Source organism: Panthera pardus, unplaced genomic scaffold (genome assembly GCF_024362965.1).
Source record: "Panthera pardus isolate Hobbes unplaced genomic scaffold, ASM2436296v1 HiC_scaffold_7, whole genome shotgun sequence".
Taxonomy (NCBI): Eukaryota; Metazoa; Chordata; class Mammalia; order Carnivora; family Felidae; genus Panthera; species Panthera pardus.
In genome coordinates this window covers 18,867,940-18,886,545 of record NW_026527002.1, presented here as the reverse complement: position 1 = coordinate 18,886,545, position 18,606 = coordinate 18,867,940, and the positions used below count along the sequence as shown (strand labels likewise).

Here is an 18,606-nt window from a genome sequence, read left to right as displayed (position 1 = left end):
CATAATTCTTTCCAACATAAAACTAACTTTGGGAGAATGACATATTTTCTCCAGTTGTAGATGAATTTTAAAATGTTATCTACTGCCCTTCCAAACAGAACAATGACATAAAAAAGAAGCAAATTTTTGTTGATAAAATCAACATAGATGATGAGAATTACACCAAGTTCAAAAATATTAATTCATTTATGATGAGTACTTGAACCTCTATCTACTAAAACCCAGTTGTAAGGGTGACAGTAGGTAGATTATTTAAATTAGAATGTATAAATTAGCATAATTTAAGTACTGCAAAGATGAATTATATTCTACATAACTGTGAGAGCAAATAATAGTGTAATTTTGGTATTTACTCACTAATTTTTGTTTCACTTATGTGTTGAAAGTATTATGTAAGTAGAATATTGACTTAGTACATAATATTAAAATGTTCTATTCAATATTACAAAGCAAATTATTTCATATACTGAAAAAGAAAACCAACCCTCTTGTGAATTTGTTGATTTTTAAATTTAGAAATACCACACTATAAGTGAGTTCTGAAGTTCTTCTCAGTGAGTTAATTTTAAAGAGTATTGTCATTCTGTTTGATTTTTGATGCATGTATGTACTAATCAATTCATTCATCCACTTATTTGTGTATTTGTATATTCATTTAAATTCAATAAATACCTCTGTGCCAGGTATTCAACTTCATGCTTTCAAAACAAGTTGAGCAAGATAATTTTCTATGACTATCTCTCTCAGAATATATTTGAATACCTTTACAGGATTAATTTTTTAAAGAGAAATTAGTATTTATAAAGAGAAGGTAGTGGTAGCTTTCTTTGGTTTTACATTCTGTTCTGTTCTTGTTTTGGTTGAATTCTTCCTGGTTACTGGTGCCATATCCAGTGAGATCTACAATATAGAGAGGTCCATTCAACTTAGTTTAGAGGAACAATTATGAAGTGCTACCACAATATTTGCAAATTTATATATCTGACCATACTAAACAGTATTGAGTTGAAAGGACCCTTGTAAATAGTCCAAATCCAGTGCCAAAATATCAGTCTAATATACCAGTAGGGACAATAGACATCATGAAAATAAAATCTTAGCATTTAATGCATGGAGGAGCATACTCTATTTTTTAAGTGTTCTGAGCTCACTGGTTATTAACAGTAATTGGTGGGTACATATGTGCAAGCTTTTTTGCTCTGTCTGCTCCAGAACAACTTCTGTATAAAAGTATACTTACTTACTTACTAATAAAGTATAAATGATTTTCAAAATACAAACAATGAACTTTGAGCTTTTTTCAATCACATGGAGGGGGAAATGAGTACCTAAGTTTCTCAATATTAGAGAGTTTGTCTTGTCTTTTCATTTTAGAGAAGAAGAAGCCAAAGGATAGGAAGATAAAGTAATTTTTTTCAAAATCTAAGAGTATCTGGCAGCACTCAGAATAGAAGCTTAGCCAGTGTGGTTGACTGGGCATGCAGGCAGGAACCTAGAAATCTGTAGAGTTTATCACAATGTTTAGGTATACCCAACTTCTTCCTCTCATTATTTTTACTCTTCCTGTTTTATGTCACAACAGGTTTTTTATGCAGAAAGTTATACCTACACATAAAAATATGTATGTTTACTGAGCCAAGCTCAATTTGGATGTACAGTTCACATAAAAATCACATCAGCACATTTGGATAATGCCAAAAATATTTAATAACTGAATCTAATGATCTAACTTAAGTGAAAAAGAGTGTACTGAATCAGAAACTTATATTTTGTCATTTGCTGATTAGGTCTACGAATATTTGAATGTGAAAAATTCAGGGTGTAAGAAATTCAAGAAAGGAACTTAATGAATATTTTTCCTCCAGTGGATGCAAATAGGTATAATCAACCACATATTAGTGATGATGCATCGTTAAATTTTCCAAAAAAAATTAAATCCCTACAATACTCAGTTATTATGCAAATGTGATTGTAGAAGGATATATATCTCCTTGGTGGATTAGTGGATTTCAGTGGTTTTGATAAAATTAAAAAGCCAGTAATTAAGTAATATCTGTTTTGTGTCTAGTTTTATACAGGCATAATGGGGAACACAAGAGGACCTCAAGAAGCATATAATCCAATCGAGTGAGAAGAAAACACAAGAAGTAATTAAAAAAACTATTAAGGAAAAAGAAAACAAACAAACAAACAAACAAACAACATTGGTGGGGGCTAGGCACCAGGGAAACTTGACATGATCTTAGAACATAGGATCTGAATAGGCAGAGGGAAGGAGAAAGAACTTACTATGAATCAGGAAAGGATGGCTTACGTAAAGGTACACATGCAAGACTACCAGTGAGAACAAGCCAGACACTCCAAAAGCTACAGTGTCACCAAACGGCCAACCTGGGTCCTCCATGTTCCTAGTACCACCACATTGTTCAACTTTCACTGTCAGTGTTAAAGGTCTATCATGGTAGTGTGTAATCTCATCAGTACTGCAAGAGATTTAGGTATATAGAAACTATTATCATTTCCTGCATTGTGCTACCTTCACATTGGTTTATGTTCCACAATACTTTGTTTTTTGTTTTTTTTTAAATTTTTTTAATGTTTATTTATTTTTGAGACAGAGAGAGACAGAGCATGAACGGGGGAGGGTCAGAGAGAGAGAGACACACACAGAATCGGAAACAGGCTCCAGGCTCTGAGCTGTCAGCACAGAGCCTGATGTGGGGCTAGAACCCATGGACCGTGAGATCACGACCTGAGCTGAGGTCGGATGCTCAACCAACTGAGCCACCCAGGCGCCCCTGTTTTTTTGTTTTTTAATGTTTAATGTTGTTAATATTTGACATGTAAAAAAGTATATACAGTTGACCTTTGGATAACATGAGTTTCAACTGTATGGGTCCCCTTGCACAGGATTTCTTTCAATAAATACAGTGCGGTACCATAAATGTATTTTTCTTATGACTTTCTTAACATTTTCTTTTCTCTAGCTTACTTTACTATAAGAATATAGTATATAATACATACAACGTATAAAATATGTGTTAACTGTTTATATTATCGGTAAGACTTCTGATCAGCAGTAGTCTATTAACAGTTAAGTTTTTAGGGACTCAAAAGTTATATTCAGATTTTTGCCTGTTCAGGGGATTGGCACCCCAAATACCCACATTGTTCAAGGGCCAATTGTATACCATACATATATATATATATATATATATATATATATATATATATGTATATATATGTGTGTGTGTGTGTGTGTGTGTGTATATATATATATATATAGTATATTTAGGTTACAAAGCACAGTGCTAAACACCTCAAACCACCTCCTAACTTAAGAATTAGAACATTTCCAGCAACCTACATATACCTGTGAGCACCTTCCTTATCCCATCTCCTTGTTTCCCTTATCCCTTGAGGACATCCATCATCTTGAGTCTTTAATTCCCTTCTTTAAATATAGTTTTATCACTTATGTATATTTTCCTAAAGAAGATATTAATTAGATTTGCTAGTTTTGAGCTTTACAAAAATGCATTCTATGACTTACTTTTGTTCAATCAATATTATGCTTTTAAGACTTGTTCAATTGAGAGCTGTGACTTGCCCATACTGAATTGAAAGACCCACTGTCATTTTCAGACCAGTTGCTTTAAATCAGATATGGTGAGAGTATTTACATCATCGAAAGCATCAATCTCTACAAATCAGGGCTTTCTTTCCAAAGAAAGCTGTGTTAACATTTACCAGCACACTTCTGATTTCATTCATCCTATGTGTGTACTTGAAACGCAGTTTCCTATAATGCAATAATTCCACAGTGTATCCATTTTCCTGTCCACCAGCATATCAACAAAGTTTGTTCACATTTTATGGTACAGGAGACTTGTTTCTCAAGGATATTCACCCAGAAGTAGAGTTTCTGAGCTTTAGAGTATATGAATATTCAAGATTTTAAAATAATGGAAAACTGTTTCCAAAATTGTTTATACCCCACCTATAGTGTATGAGTTTCCTTTGATCTCTGTCTTCACCAGCACTTGCCTTTGCCTTTGCCGTGGCACAAGCCAAAGATTGTAAAACAGCATCCTTCTATGGTCTTAATTTGCCTTTCCTTGATTACTAAAGTAGTCAAGCATTTTTCATGTGCTCATTGGCCATTTGTGTTTCCTCTTCTGTGAAATATCTATTCGTATCTGCTGCTTATTTTTCTATTGGTTTGTTGATCTTTATTAAATTGTACATTGTTTATGTATTCTAAATATTAATCTTTAATCAGTGACAAATATGTTGTAAGTGTATTTTGCTATTTTATGGCTTATCAATTTACTTATTTCAGACATCTCTTGATGAACAGGAATTCTTAACACTCTAGTTGAATTAAAATACTGTTTTTAATGTTAAGGGATTTTTTCCCACCTTATTCTTTTTTTTTTAAATATGAAATTTATTGCCAAATTGGTTTCCATACAACACCCAGTGCTCATCCCAACAGGTGCCTTCCTCAGTACCCAGCACCCATCCTCCCATCCCTCCCACCCCCCATCAATCCTCAGTTTGTTCTCAGTTTTTAAGAGTCTCTTATGCTTTGGCTCCCTCCCTCTCTAAACTTTTTATTTTTCCTTCCCCTCCCCCATGGTCTTCTGTTAAGTTTCTCAGGATCTACATAAGAGTGAAAACATAAGGTATCTGTCTTTCTCTGTATGACTTATTTCACTTAGCATCACACTCTCCAGTTCCATCCACGTTGCTACAAAAGGCCATATTTCATTCTTTCTCATTGCCACGTAGTATTCCATTGTGTATATAAACCACAACTTCTTTATCCATTCACCAGTTGATGGACATTTAGGCTCTTTCCATAATCTGGCTATTGTTGAAAGTGCTGCTATAAACATTGGGGTACAAGTGCCCCTATGCATCAGCACTCCTGTATCCCGTGTTTTCCCATCTTCTTTAATATGTCCTTCTCTATCCAAATGTAAGGAAAATATTTTTCTATAGTCTCTTTTCTAACTAGCCCAATTGGATTTAACAACTGCATCGAGTTAGAATACTGAATAATGATGCAGTGATTTATCTTAGACGTCATTGTCGTGGCATTACACTACTTATTTACTTATTCAGGCAACATTTTGAAGTGCCCTGACATGATCTTAATATCCTGTGTGAAGGAGTTTGAATTTTGTCCCATAGAAAATAGAATGAAATAAGCATCTTCATGTTTAGAAAGCTAATGAACTAAAAAGAGATAAGATAGTACAAGGAGTGCCTACTTACAGGTTTGTTACCCTTGGCAGAGGAAGAGGACGAAAACACAGACTAGGCAGTGTCAGGGGAAATGAGGAGGAGGCTGGCTTGGAGGGGGAATTCTGAGGTAACACTGACATGATTCGAGGCCAACTTAAAATAGGGCTGAGACAGAGGGAGGAAAACCAAGTATGATGTTGACATCCTGGCAGGCAAGGCTGAAGGGTTCAATGATGTGAAAATGAGAATAAGCAATGTACATTACAAAAGCAAGCTGAAATTAGGGACAAAATTTGGCGAGTAGCCAACATATAGTTGACCTGTTTGTACCTAAAACAGGCACAGACATTAAGAGGCTGCTCCTAAGAATCCACACATCCTGCTTCCTTTCTCCTTTGCCCTTAACCTCCTGACGCACACAGCCTGAGGGAATGGTGGACATGTGAATGGCCATTACCATGATTTGGTGTGGGGTGAGATCTTTGGTTTTAGCTTCTTTCTTTCTTTCTTTCTTTCTTTCTTTCTTTCTTTCTTTCTTTCTTTCTTTCTTTCTAATCTTCAAGTGCCACTAAAGTTACAGTAAATATTGTTGGATTTAAAACTTACCCAAAGAATCTGGGACTATTTCATCTGGAGAAAGAAGTACTTGTGACGTCTCTTCTGTCCTTTCTGCCAGGTTATCTCCTTGAAGCCTAAATAATTAAAAATGGTCATTGAAACCTCAAATAGTGTTGAATTGTGAAATGTGAACTATATACTACGAGGACATCGCTTCTAAACTTAAAATCAGACTTGCTTCCTCACAAGGGAATTAAAGTTTTACTAAAGCATTTGTCATATAGTGTTTTTGCTTTTCTAACCTTTAAGGAGAAGTCTTTCATCATCTTTTCTCCTATGTTCATGGCAAGATTAGTGTAGGCAGAATCTGCTTTTTTTCTCAGCCTCACTGGAGGAAGGTTTGTAAGCAAATGTTTTCACTGAAACTACAACGGGGAAGTGAGTGGAAGAAGAGCAAGAGTCCCACACAGAGTACTCTCCTGGCTTCTGGGTCCAGGGGCAGAAGAGGGTTTCTACATAGCAGCTTATCAAACACAGTTCTCCACATTAACCAAACTTGAGCTTAAAGGCCTGCACATCAAGGTAAGTCTCAACACTGGCAGTGAAGATTCCTAATACGTATGACTGCCCGGGGTTCTCCAAGACGCTGGGTCTTCAGGAAGGGAAGACCCATGGATACTTTCAGGGCAATATATTTCTGAGCTTCTGTATGCACCTTTCTATAGTGAGACTAGCAATACCTAATTCAAACAGTCTGGATTTATATTATACTATGAAACCACTCTATCAGAAGAGTGGTTATCCATCATTGTTGGAACTCTGTCCTAAGAATAAGGTCTGCTAATGTTGGAGGATAATGTATCAAATAATCCAGAGATTGGAAGTTTCTATCAGTGCCTTACTTTTTTCTTGCATTGAGCTACTGGCAAGTGCCCTCACGGGAGACTATTAATAAAGGCATAACAAATAGCATTAGTATTTTTAAAAATACAAACTTAAGTACAATTCACACTTGCACCATGCTCAAAAGTTCAACTTTTCGGGGCGCCTGGGTGGCGCAGTCGGTTAAGCGTCCGACTTCAGCCAGGTCACGATCTCGCGGTCCGTGAGTTCGAGCCCCGCGTCGGGCTCTGGGCTGATAGCTCGGAGCCTGGAGCCTGTTTCCGATTCTGTGTCTCCCTCTCTCTCTGCCCCTCCCCCGTTCATGCTCTGTCTCTCTCTGTCCCAAAAATAAATAAAAAAAAAAAGTTTAAAAAAAAAAAAAAAAAGTTCAACTTTTCAACTATTTTACATCTTTGCTTTTATATACCACAGTGGAATCACAAAATAATTTGCATCTTACTTTTGCAATTTAAAGCATATATGTATGACTCTTTATCTTTTGTGTAATTGTAAATATTATAAATTATATTTTCATTTTTTTCAGTATTAAATTTTGTACATTTTTGTATATAGTACACAGTAATACTCACATATTACCTTTTATACACAAAACCATATTTACTGTATTACATAAGCTAATTAAAGAATTATCAAGGGTAATTTCCTGAGAGTCATAACACTTTTTGATCAAATATATGTGAATTTATATTTTTTGATTGACTTTACTTTGAATTAAGGTTTTAAATTTTACTTCGAAAGAGCAGCATCACTTTTAAATGAATGATTTAACTACATGTCAAATCTGCCCATTATCTCTTCTTATTTTGTTTATTTCCAATATTAAATACTTTACTAATCTACAATATCAAATATTCTTTTCTGCATTTTCTTTATCTAGGACCATTTCATCAAAGTTTCAAAGAGAGAAAGTATGTAGAAACAAGTGATATGAAAGGTATAAGTAAAATTTATCATTCAAAATTGGCAATGAACGTCAACACATCTAGGTATCTCAATTTAGGTATCTCAAAAAACTTAAATGGAAAATAAATACCCAACAAAGGCAGAAAGAAGCAAAAAATAAAAACTAAGTTGTAATTTTTTTTTGCTTATTGAAAGCTTCCATAAAAATATTTAGTATTTATTAACATACTCCGTAATAAGCCTAATGTTATAGAGATGTAAATAAATTACAAATGACCCTGATTTCACAGACTTCAATTCTGCTGAGTCGAAAAGATAAATGGCCATGCAAACAACCCAACAAACTGGGTGGCCTTGGAGCTGGCTCATCTTTGTCCAAACACTGCCCTCCAGATACCTTAAGAGGTGGATTTACCGTGATTTGGCAGCAATTGCATTGTGGAATGCTTCGCAGCCCTGCTATCCTTGAGCGCTCTGCCAATGTTTCCCGAGCTGTAATCCACACAGCACTACTTCTGTAAGAGGTTAATAGGCACTATGCAAACAAGGGTTATGTGGGCAAGTCCGGGAAATACAGTCTTAATAAAAGTTCAATCTGTTTTTTCTTTACACTACAAGAGTTTTACTTATACTCCCAAGTCTTTTCTCTGCTTTCTAAAACCTTTTCCATATGAAACACTCTTCTGCATTCTCAGTCCCTAAACAAAATGCTTCCTGCTCCTTCTTGTCATCATCAAAACCCTTTTGTCTTCTCAGAACATTAAATCCCTTTTTTCCTCTAAGACCATGACAGCGCCTCCTCTCCAAAGGAGACTGCCTAATCCCTTGACCTCAGATAACACAGAATTTGAAATATTAACCTTCCTTCTTTCTCCCTGTAAAGACTTTGCTCAGACTCAAACTTTTCTTCTTCAACTCAAGTCACTATTATCTTGAATGCTTTTCATGTTCTTGTGTATCTACCCACTAATTTCAAATCCCTTATTTCAAATCTGGAGATCTTTCCTTCTACTTCACCTTCCCTAGCCCAAGGACAGACAACCCCAAATTGGTCCGTATCAGCAATATTTAAACCCAATGTTCTGTTTTCTAACGACAAACTCTCGCCTCTTTTAGGCTCTTTTACAAACTCGCTATCCTTAACACTTTCTCTTCAATCAAATACAGGTCTCCAGTTTCTATTTTCTCCGAGGTATCTGGCCTCTCCTGACTCCAGTTCTGCACTACGCAGCTGGGACTTGTGGTCCTCAGTTCCCATGAACCTACATCCTCCTGTCATTACTGACCAACCAGACCCTAATTTTGTATTAATCCATCATTTTCCTATACATGTGCACCTGGGGCAATGCTGGAGAAAATCGGACACTCTAGAATTGGTGAGTTACAAGTCAATGGTCCCCAACTTTAAACTTGGTCTTCTTGGTTGTCTGTCTTCCATTCCTTTCAAAATCTTTACAAAACTATAACCTCTTTTTTAGGTCACCTAGAAAAACTGTATGTTAAGGAATAAAGATCTGCTACTCTCCCTCACACAGCACCTACAGAATTACCTTCACCCCAACCAGTATTTACCACTTTGCCAATTCACAAAGGGTGAGGGGCTCTCTCTCTTGTGTAAGGCTTAGACCATCCACTTAGACTGGTGATTTGAATCCTTGAATCCCAAGGGGTCCCAAGGTCCCCTCTTGGACCTTAATTTATTTTATCCACTACAATTGATTCTGTTCATCTCCACTGTTCATTTCCCACAGCATAGAAGCAAGCTCATTTGTCTTTCAGCCTTAAAAAACAAACAAACACAAAACAAAATCCCTCCCATAGTTATCCCAAACATTTAACAGCTGCTTTTTCTTGGTCATCCTTCTTTGAGCCAACCTCCCTAAATATTCTTCATTCAGCATCTTTGCTTCCACCGTTTTCATTCATCCCTCAACTTATTTTAATCTGGTTTGTGTCTCTACCATTCTGAAATGAAATGACTCTCTAACCTTCTAATTGTCATATAAAACAGGAGCTTTTCACACCTTGTTTTTATTTAACTTTCAACTGTACTTTGTATGAACACTCTTTTCCCACTCTTTTTTACACCACCTCCCTGAATCAGCTCATCTACTCATGGTTTTAGCCACATAGAGATCGCTATTTTTCAAATCTTTATCTAGAATCCTCAGCTCAAATTTTTGTAAGGACATTTTACTTGGATGCACCATGAGCATCTCAAAGGCAACATATCCAAAAGCAAACTAATTTTCATCATCACCCTGTTTTGCATCCCACATGGCTAATCAGTTGCAGTGTTGCTAATTACACCTCCTAAGGAGATGTCCTGAATCCATCACTTCTTTATACATTACTATAGTATTGTTGCTTATTTTGATTTACCTAGATTATTATGTCATGTCCTCACAGATAGTCATACTTAGAAACTGGCCCTCCAAAAATCCATTTTCCATATGGCTACCAGCATACTCAAAACAAACCCAACCATATTACTCTAATGGTTTAAGTATTTTAGTGCAAGAGATCTTAACATTAGTATTTTTAGAGGGTTTGTGGGCAGGTTTTATGAGAATCACAATAATTCACAAGAAATGGAATGAAAAGTTTTTGGCAGATGTGCTCTTTTTGGACAGGGAGACAATAACTTCAACCAGATTTTCAAAATAATCCTTGGCTCAAAAAAGTTTAAGAACTACCATTTTTACTGGATTTTCATCACCTGCAAGATGAGTTATGGCTTCCTTATCAAGTCATTTGAGTTTCTCTATCACACAACTCCTACCTATCTCTGCAAATTCTTCTTTTATTTTATACTCCATAAACACCACTGCTTTTAATTATCTCTTATGTGACTTACTTTCCCCCATTTTACTTTTGGCTTAATCCTACTTTTTCATTCTAGATTCTTATCTTTTCAGAAGCTTTTCTTCCAGAAGTCTTAGCACCTATGCACATCTTTACCATGGCTTTTTCTTTACTATATTTTAATTGTCTGTTCAGATGTCTGTTTGTCAATAAATTCCAAGTCTTAAAGGCAGGAATTTTATTTTCCTGTCCCTAAAACCTAGCTTAGGTTGAACTTGATACATTGTAAGCTCTAAAAGATATTTCTTAACTAGTGATTAGTTCACCTTGGAGATAATGACAGGAAGATAGAGCTCACCCTATATATATGAGGAATTTTCTATAGAATATGATAATAGAGTTATATTTTCTTGAAAAGAGGTAAAAATATCCTGTGTATATTTAGGGTTAAGCAGCTCTTAGCCTAGTTAACCCTAATGCAGAGCATGAGACAGAGGCTTATGTGCAAGTGTTTGTATGATCTGGGCGGCAGGATTGAAGGACATGGGAGTAAAACACAAAAGGAGAGAAAGCCAATATAAGGATGGGTTATTGAGCCAGCCCCTGTATAGGCAGCTTCTGCATAATCCCACAAGAATTCTGAGGATTCTTATGAAACGTGTCCATTTGAAGTATGAAAGGGTAAAGAATTTATCCATAGGTTCCTGGTCAAGGGTGGTCTATGAGCTTTGATAACCCTGAACTTTTAAACTGCACATAACTTGGTTGTGAGTGATCCTCACTGGCCATCCCAAGGCAGGAAATAAGACATAAAAGATATTAGCGAAAATGAGATGCTGAGGGTTACACCTGCACAAAGCTGGCTGCCGCAATTAGAAACATGTGCAGATACAGTTGCTAATAAGAGGTATTTGAAATGGCATACAAGTGGGGCAGATAACGACAGTAAATGTGTTTGGGTTTAAGATAAATCAACCAGATTTAATTTTATATTTACCACTGAGACCTGACTGAAGGAAAGGCTATTATAAATATAAGTAAACTCTTTCTCCAAGTTTGTGAGTCAACAATCAGCTTCCATTGAGTCAGTCTTAGCAGTGAACTAAGCCATGAAAAAGAGCATCCTCAGAGACTGTTGTAATGCCTATCACAGAGCCTATCATGGTACCACATGCATATGATCAATAGATATTTGTTAAGTATATGTTATCAAAAAGTTCCTGGGTCTTATAAGGTAGATTTAAGAACAATGTACCAGTCAATAGAAAGAAGATTGAAGCTCACTCAGGAGATTGGTAGGTACAGTATTGGTCCAAATTTTGCTTGTTTGGGGATGTTTTGAGATTTGGCTGATCCCAATGTCTAATTCTATAAGAAGAAGCAAGGAAACCAAAAATGGGGCCAAGTAGCAGTCCAGTCCCAGTCCAAAATGGTCAGTGGAAACACTCTCCTCCCAGCCATTTCCATTCAGATGAGGAAGTTTTGAATAGTGTAAGCAGTGGGAGAAGAGAGATGATTAGTGCCACTTCTTTTTTATACTTAAAAAAATCCAAAACACTCAAAAAGGAGACATACTTTCCTTTCCTTTAAATCTCTGGTATTGTCAATCCGATTGAACTATGTGATGTGAGGAGAGAAGATTCAAATAAGTGAATTCTTACTTTCTCATTTTGGCCTAGAAGACATTCAAATTCATGAGCACTCATCCTTCTGTTTTTATTTTATCATGCAATATATTATATATTTTAATCTTTCCTGAATACTTTCTGGAAGAAAGAAGTATCTAACTAGAATAGACACTTACTAAATGTTTCTTTGAACCAAATTGAATACACTATGGTATGCATGATATTAAGTGCCAAGCTAACAGTTCTGGCCTGTATATATAGTTCAGAGGAAATGATAAAAAAAAAATCAGGATTAACTGAAGAAACATTAATGGAATAGGTGGTACTTGAACTGAGCTTTGAAAAAGCAAAAGTTTGATTAGGTAAAGAGAGAGAGAGAGAGAGAGAGAGAGAGAGAGAGGAGTGTTCCAGATAAAGAGCAGTGAGATAATAGACTATATTTACTTTGGAAAAAGAAGGGCCCTTCGGGGATGGGAAGGAAGGCAATAAAGTACATAATGACAGAGAGAGAACACCAAGTATAAAAACAACTGACTGATTGCTTCAGTGAAAGAAGTATTTTGAGAGCAACAAACAGCACATCTAGGTTATAAAATGGATTCATATGAGATCTTGCACACCAAACAGGAGAAATTAGACAACATAGTAGGAAACCTTTGAAAGTTTTGATTATATGCCTAATATGACCAAAGCTGCACTGACAAAATAATATTCATCTTTGGACTGGTGAAATCTAAAAGACCATTTGGGAAATGTTTGCAATAATCCCAAAGCAGAAGATCAACAGCATGAAGTAAGGAGGGTCTATAAGAGTGCCAGGTACTGGGGGGGCTTGGGGTGGGGGGAGGCGGTGAAGCAGCAAACATGGCCAACCAAATTCCCATCCTCATGAAGCTTTCATTCTACTGACTTAAGATGATGGATAAACAAGTGAAATACACAGAATCAAGTGTTGGTAAGAAATCTGGTTCAAAATGGGGGATGTAAAATTAAAGCCAGAAAAGAAAAAAAAAAAGTAAAGCCAGAAAAGAAAAAAAAAAAGTAAAGCCAGGAAGGCATGTAGAGAAGGTCTGGAGAAAGAGTACTATACAATTTTATATTGTGTGTCAAGGAAAGGAAAGGCCTCACTTGCGAGTAATATTTGACCCAAAATTTGAAGAGGTCAGGGAGTAAGCAAATAGATGTCTGGGAAAGAGCATCACAGGGAGAGGAAATAGTACACACAAATGTCCTGAGGCCAAGGACTGAAGCAGAGTGAAGGAGGAGGGGATTAGGAGGATATGTTGACAGAGGGGAATAGCTGGAGCTGGATGGAGTAGGACTTTCTACTGTGTCATCTAGAACGTTGATGCTGAAATATCTAGTCCTCTTCCATGATGAAAATGGAAGCCAGTGGGAATCAGAGTGATGTGATCAGACGTACACTTTGAGAAGGATGGGCTTGGTTGAGCATAGACTGTAGGGGAGAAGCATGAAAGCAGAGAAATTCTTGAGGAGCCTATTCCATCAATTTTGTTGAGAGTTGAGCTTCCCCAAGGGCGGCAATAGTGGAGATGGTAAGAAGTGGACTGATTGTGGATAAATTCTATAGCTGGAGCCAATGGAGTACACGATAAATTAGGTGTGTGTGTGTGTGTGTGTGTGTCAGAGAGAGAGAGAAAGCGAGAGAGAGTGAGGGAAAGAGAGAGAAGTATAAACAATGTCATTTTTCTGTCCTGAGCAACTGAAATCATCATGTCACCATTTGCTGAGTTAAGGAAAACTGAGGGGAAAGCAAACTTGGTGGGGATTAAGTGGAATTTCATCGGGGACGTGGTAAGTTTAAAATGCATTTTAGACACGGAGGTAGAGGTGTAGAGAGGTGGCTGGATGTCCATGTGGAGACGCTGAAAAGACTGGATGGAGCTGTGGAGTGAGGCTTGCCCTTTCTGGATTCCAAAACCTCTACAGAGAACTTCAGACTATGATATACTGCTAGTTAGGGCAGCTGTTTTGAAGAATAAGATATTCTGTTTCACTAGAAAATAAATAACATATCATAATAAATGTCAATTGGAGCAAGTGAACCACAATAAACAGTTTTAGTTTTAAAAACTTTTGAACCATTTTCTTTAAATGGCTAGAAATTAACTTATCTTCCCCTTCCAAAGTCTGCTTTTAATTCACAAAGCCTCTTTCATAATATCAGTCATTGAGTTATTTCTAAGTCTCCTTGTGAGTGTTAATACTCCGTTTTAGGATACCAGTATATTTCTCCAGGATTATTTTTTGAGAAAAATTCTAACAACTTATTGTCACTCACTCAATTTTGAAGTCTTAAAAAAGCCAAAATTGTCATCAACACCAAAAAATTTATTGAAGAGCTTCAAAGACAAAGCTCTCCACTGAGCCCTGAGCCCGCAATCTGGCATAAGACCTGCATGGTATTTGCATGATCTAAATCCTTTGCAGGCAAGCTTTCCTGAAGTCAGAGATCAGGCCTGAGACTGCTGACACTATGGGGACACTATGGCGTATTCATTTACATTTGTGCCCCTTCGAAATAGCTATGTAATTTAAATGGCATTTATCTGAATTCACTAAACACTTATTTTAATTCTTTTCCTATCCTAGAGTGGCTGCTCTATGGAACTTTCCTGCCCTCCTCACTCAGCCCCAGTTCCGGGAATAATTCAGGAAATTATCTGGACGTTCTTCCTCCCACACTCCTTTCCAAACCCACTGACACCACCTCGGCCTCTCCCTCCCCTGGCCATTCTCGTTTGACCCTCTAGTGAATGTCTGCTCACTTTGACTCTGGCCCTTTCATGTCATCTCTCAGATTCCTTAGCAGCATTCTCTGTACCCTCAACACAGATCCACCTTCCAGAGCCTCCAGCAAACCCTACTTCCAGCACCTTGATTTCCCTTCTTATTGTAGCATATTCATTTTAAAAATCTTCCTTCCAGCATTCATCTATTGCTGTTGAGGTCACCTGAAGATAAGTAACAATGCATCAAGATGAAGCAACTTTTTCCTAAGAGCAGAATGGAGTAGAATAACCTCCTCCTTCACCAGAGGGCTTTCCTTGAATATTGGTGTTTAAATTATCTCCCTCATTCGCAAGTGTGTCTGATCATGAACCTCTGAAATATAGTGATTGATGGTAACACAGAGATAAAAAGCCACTCTCTTTCCTGCTAAATTTTCCTTTTAACTTCCTATCTCCTGAGAGTGAGATATGGGCCTGCAAACTATCTGTAACTCTCTAATGAAAATCATCCTTCTCTCCTGCAGGGCCCCTTGCAGACATATAGCTGCCATAGGTGGCCTCTTATCTGGGCTGCTAATTACTCTCCTGGCAGAGGCTTAAGAATTTTAAAGCTAAATCTAAGGAAAGCACACATGGAAAAAGATGTTATGTTTTCAATCTCTTCTGCTTTATCTCAGCTCAAAGGTAAAACTGTCAACACAAAGTAAGGTAGAGAAGATCAGGCATGGAGCAGGACTGATTCTTAGCACGCTTTAGGACCAAGGCAGATATGACCAGAACGTGGGCCACTGACTCACATACCTTGGCCAGATGATTACGTCACAAAGGGCGACACTTGTGGCATTCCAACCTTCCTGAATCTGAGGTGGCCATGAGAAAGGATTAAGATCAAATTGCCAGACTGCGTGGAGCTAAAGAAACTTCAAGAGAAAGCAGCTAAACACAGAATGCCTGAGCTAGAGGCAGCCCTGGGCATCGAAATCCTCAAGCTTCCTCCAGCAAAGCATCATGTACATTTTTAACCTGATTTCATGTCGATAATCTGGCAAAGTGGAGGTATCCTTTCAGCGTCTGCCATCATTCTTAGAGAGGACCCTTTTAAAAATCTATCTAAATAGAAATAGGCGCTTACTTGACATTGTAGACCAGTGGTTCTCAATTTTTAGTATACATTAGAATCCCTTAGAGGACATAAAACACTGATTGCTGGGATCCACCCATAGAGTTTCTGATTCAGAAGGTCTGGCATATAGCCCAAGGATTTGCATTTCTACTAAATTCCCAGGTAATGCTGATACTCATGGCCAGGGAAGTGCCTCTGTAGTGCCTCCTTTTTTCACAGCTGTGCAAGGAGATGGATTTTTCCCATCCATTCTCATGGCGGTCATAGTATGTTGCCATGACTAGAACACCAAAAATAGAGAGAGATCTACCAGAGGATGTTAGTATTTTCTTTCTGTAAATTGCTAAGTATTGACTTTTTTAGCTGACCTCTACATTTTATTCCCAAGTATGTATGATTCCATCTCAATGGGTTAAAAATCCGAGTCAGATTCCTCTTGAGCTCAGAATGCTGTGTACTTAGCCTAACTCAGAGAATTGCCAGGTCAGCAGGCATCTGGCTCAGGAGCAGCTGTAAGAGGTCTTTTTAAAGTGCTGATTTCTAACAGGTTGAAAAATGGGATTGTGTGGGGAGCCAAAACACCCTTTTGGAAAACTGCCAAAACTTTTGTTCCTTCCTTAGCCATTCCTTCCTTTAATCAGGGACCCCTTACGGTACTAAAACAGAAGCCTGCCTCACATATGTACCTGATAGAAGACCACCCTTCTTTCCCAGATCCCCTGGAAGCATCTGTGAGATTGCTGAGTCCTTCTGTATGTAGCCATTCTCTCTCCCATTCTCTGGCAGTTAAAAACAAACTCAACACTGTCAGACTTTTTCATGATATAGCACTGGGAGAGATAATGTGTCTTGCTGCCTTAGTCAGATGGCTTATGTTCCTTTCTTTGCTTTTTCCCCGTTACACAAAATTTGGAATAATTGGAATTCAGTTGCGGTAACTAGCAGAATTATGAGGTATACTGAAATTCCCAAATCATGAGTGGTATTACTTTATATCAGAGAGAGGTAAAGTTTTAGTAGGGCTCTATCTGCTGATGGCAACTGAGAAAACATTGCCAGTGATGTGCAGTATCACAACCTGAGAAATTGCTAGTAGTCAAGGAACCAGCATTAAGGAATGAACCACGGGCTGCCTCATAGCAATCCTTCTTGATAATGTTGTATATTTTGGGGAGGAGTAAATAAAGGAAGTCCTAGCAAACCCTACCAAGTTCCATCTACTTAGGAGGGTTGGTGGAAAGAGGACAGGGAAAATCTGAGAAGATTCACTTGGAAATCTGAAACCACTGTGTATTGAGGTTATAGCCTAAGAAAGGTGAGCTTAGAGAACTTCTACATCAAACAGAAAGGCTGTACCAACTGGGGATTTTATGATCTGACTTCCCCATAAAGGTAACTCTCCATGTTCCAATAAAGGACAGTAGAATACAAGACATTTAAGCATACAAACACGGTTCCCCTTTCCTCCATGCTTTAATGTAGCACTGATGCACCCACAACAGGCAATAAACAATCGCTAATTGAGTCAGTCTTACTTTAGCACTGTCTCCAAGTTTGAGATCTTTTCTATGTTTTAAGCCTGTTGTGGGACAGAAAGCTTGGCTTAAGTTTGTTTTTAGCATAACCCTGTGAAATAAATATAACCTTCGATAATAAATGTTTTTCAAATGACTCAATATTAAGCTGCCATATTTATTAGTATTTGGGCAGCATAATAAAATTTTCTGACAAGCAAGTTGGTGATCTGGCAAACAAGATCCATTTAGAAAATGTTAAGTATGTGGCATCCTTGAAGAGATTAGAACAGAAAAGATAAAGGCATTCTTTTATTAACAATCTTTTTAAAATTCTTAGGAAGGAACAACACTGAATACAAATGTCTGCATAATTGGAAAAGCCAATAAGGCATAAATATACTAGGAAAATTCATCTTCTGGCATAATACTCTACAAGAAGAAATACATTCAGTGACTTACTAGGGAATATAAATACTGTTTTGTAAAATATAACTATCTTAGTCTAGAATTTATTTTTTCCAATGTGCATATCGATTGATCTCTTGCAATGATCACCGAATTTGTTTATAGTGCATTGATATCAAAATTATTGGCTTTTCTTTTGGAGAATTTCATGCTCTGGTTTGAGCACTAATGTTTGTAATTGAAAATAAATACATACGCTAAAAATTTTGATTTTTATTCTGAAATGTCATCAGAAAATTCAGAATTTAATGACAGTATTCTTTGTTTTAACAGTAATAATATCTCTAGTCTGATTTGTTTCTAAAATATTTATTTTATATTAGTAAGGCTAATTAACTGTTCAGTGATTATGGAACTAATTAATAAAAGACACTAATAGAGATAAAATTAATATAATTATACATTTGATATGACTTATGCAGGCCATTCAGGAATTGTGACCCAATTATAAAGATAATTAGCATAACAAATAATTGAAAGTAATTGCAATTTCAATTTTACTACAGAGTGTCTAGGGAGGTCCAGAATGTCAAGCAAGTGAATAAATAAGAATCTTTCAGATATAGATAATGATATGAAATATAATTTTTCACTTTTGTTCCTATTTCTTACGTAAGATACCCCATCTTTTGTCAATATGGAAACAAAAATGAGGAAAAAAATAGGAAGAGTCATTTAAATCAATCTTCCCATATTAT

The 18,606-nt window shown here is 36.9% G+C and overlaps 1 protein-coding gene across 1 annotated transcript in view; it reads right to left on the bottom strand.

The window, feature by feature from the left end:
* The window catches only part of CUNH8orf34 (chromosome unknown C8orf34 homolog), a 399,583-nt gene that overhangs the window by 88,730 nt on the left and 292,247 nt on the right, over window positions 1-18,606 (bottom strand). The window contains 1 exon segment of the mRNA XM_019453229.2: window positions 5,860-5,945. Within this exon segment, the coding sequence (XP_019308774.1) occupies window positions 5,860-5,945 (86 nt within the window).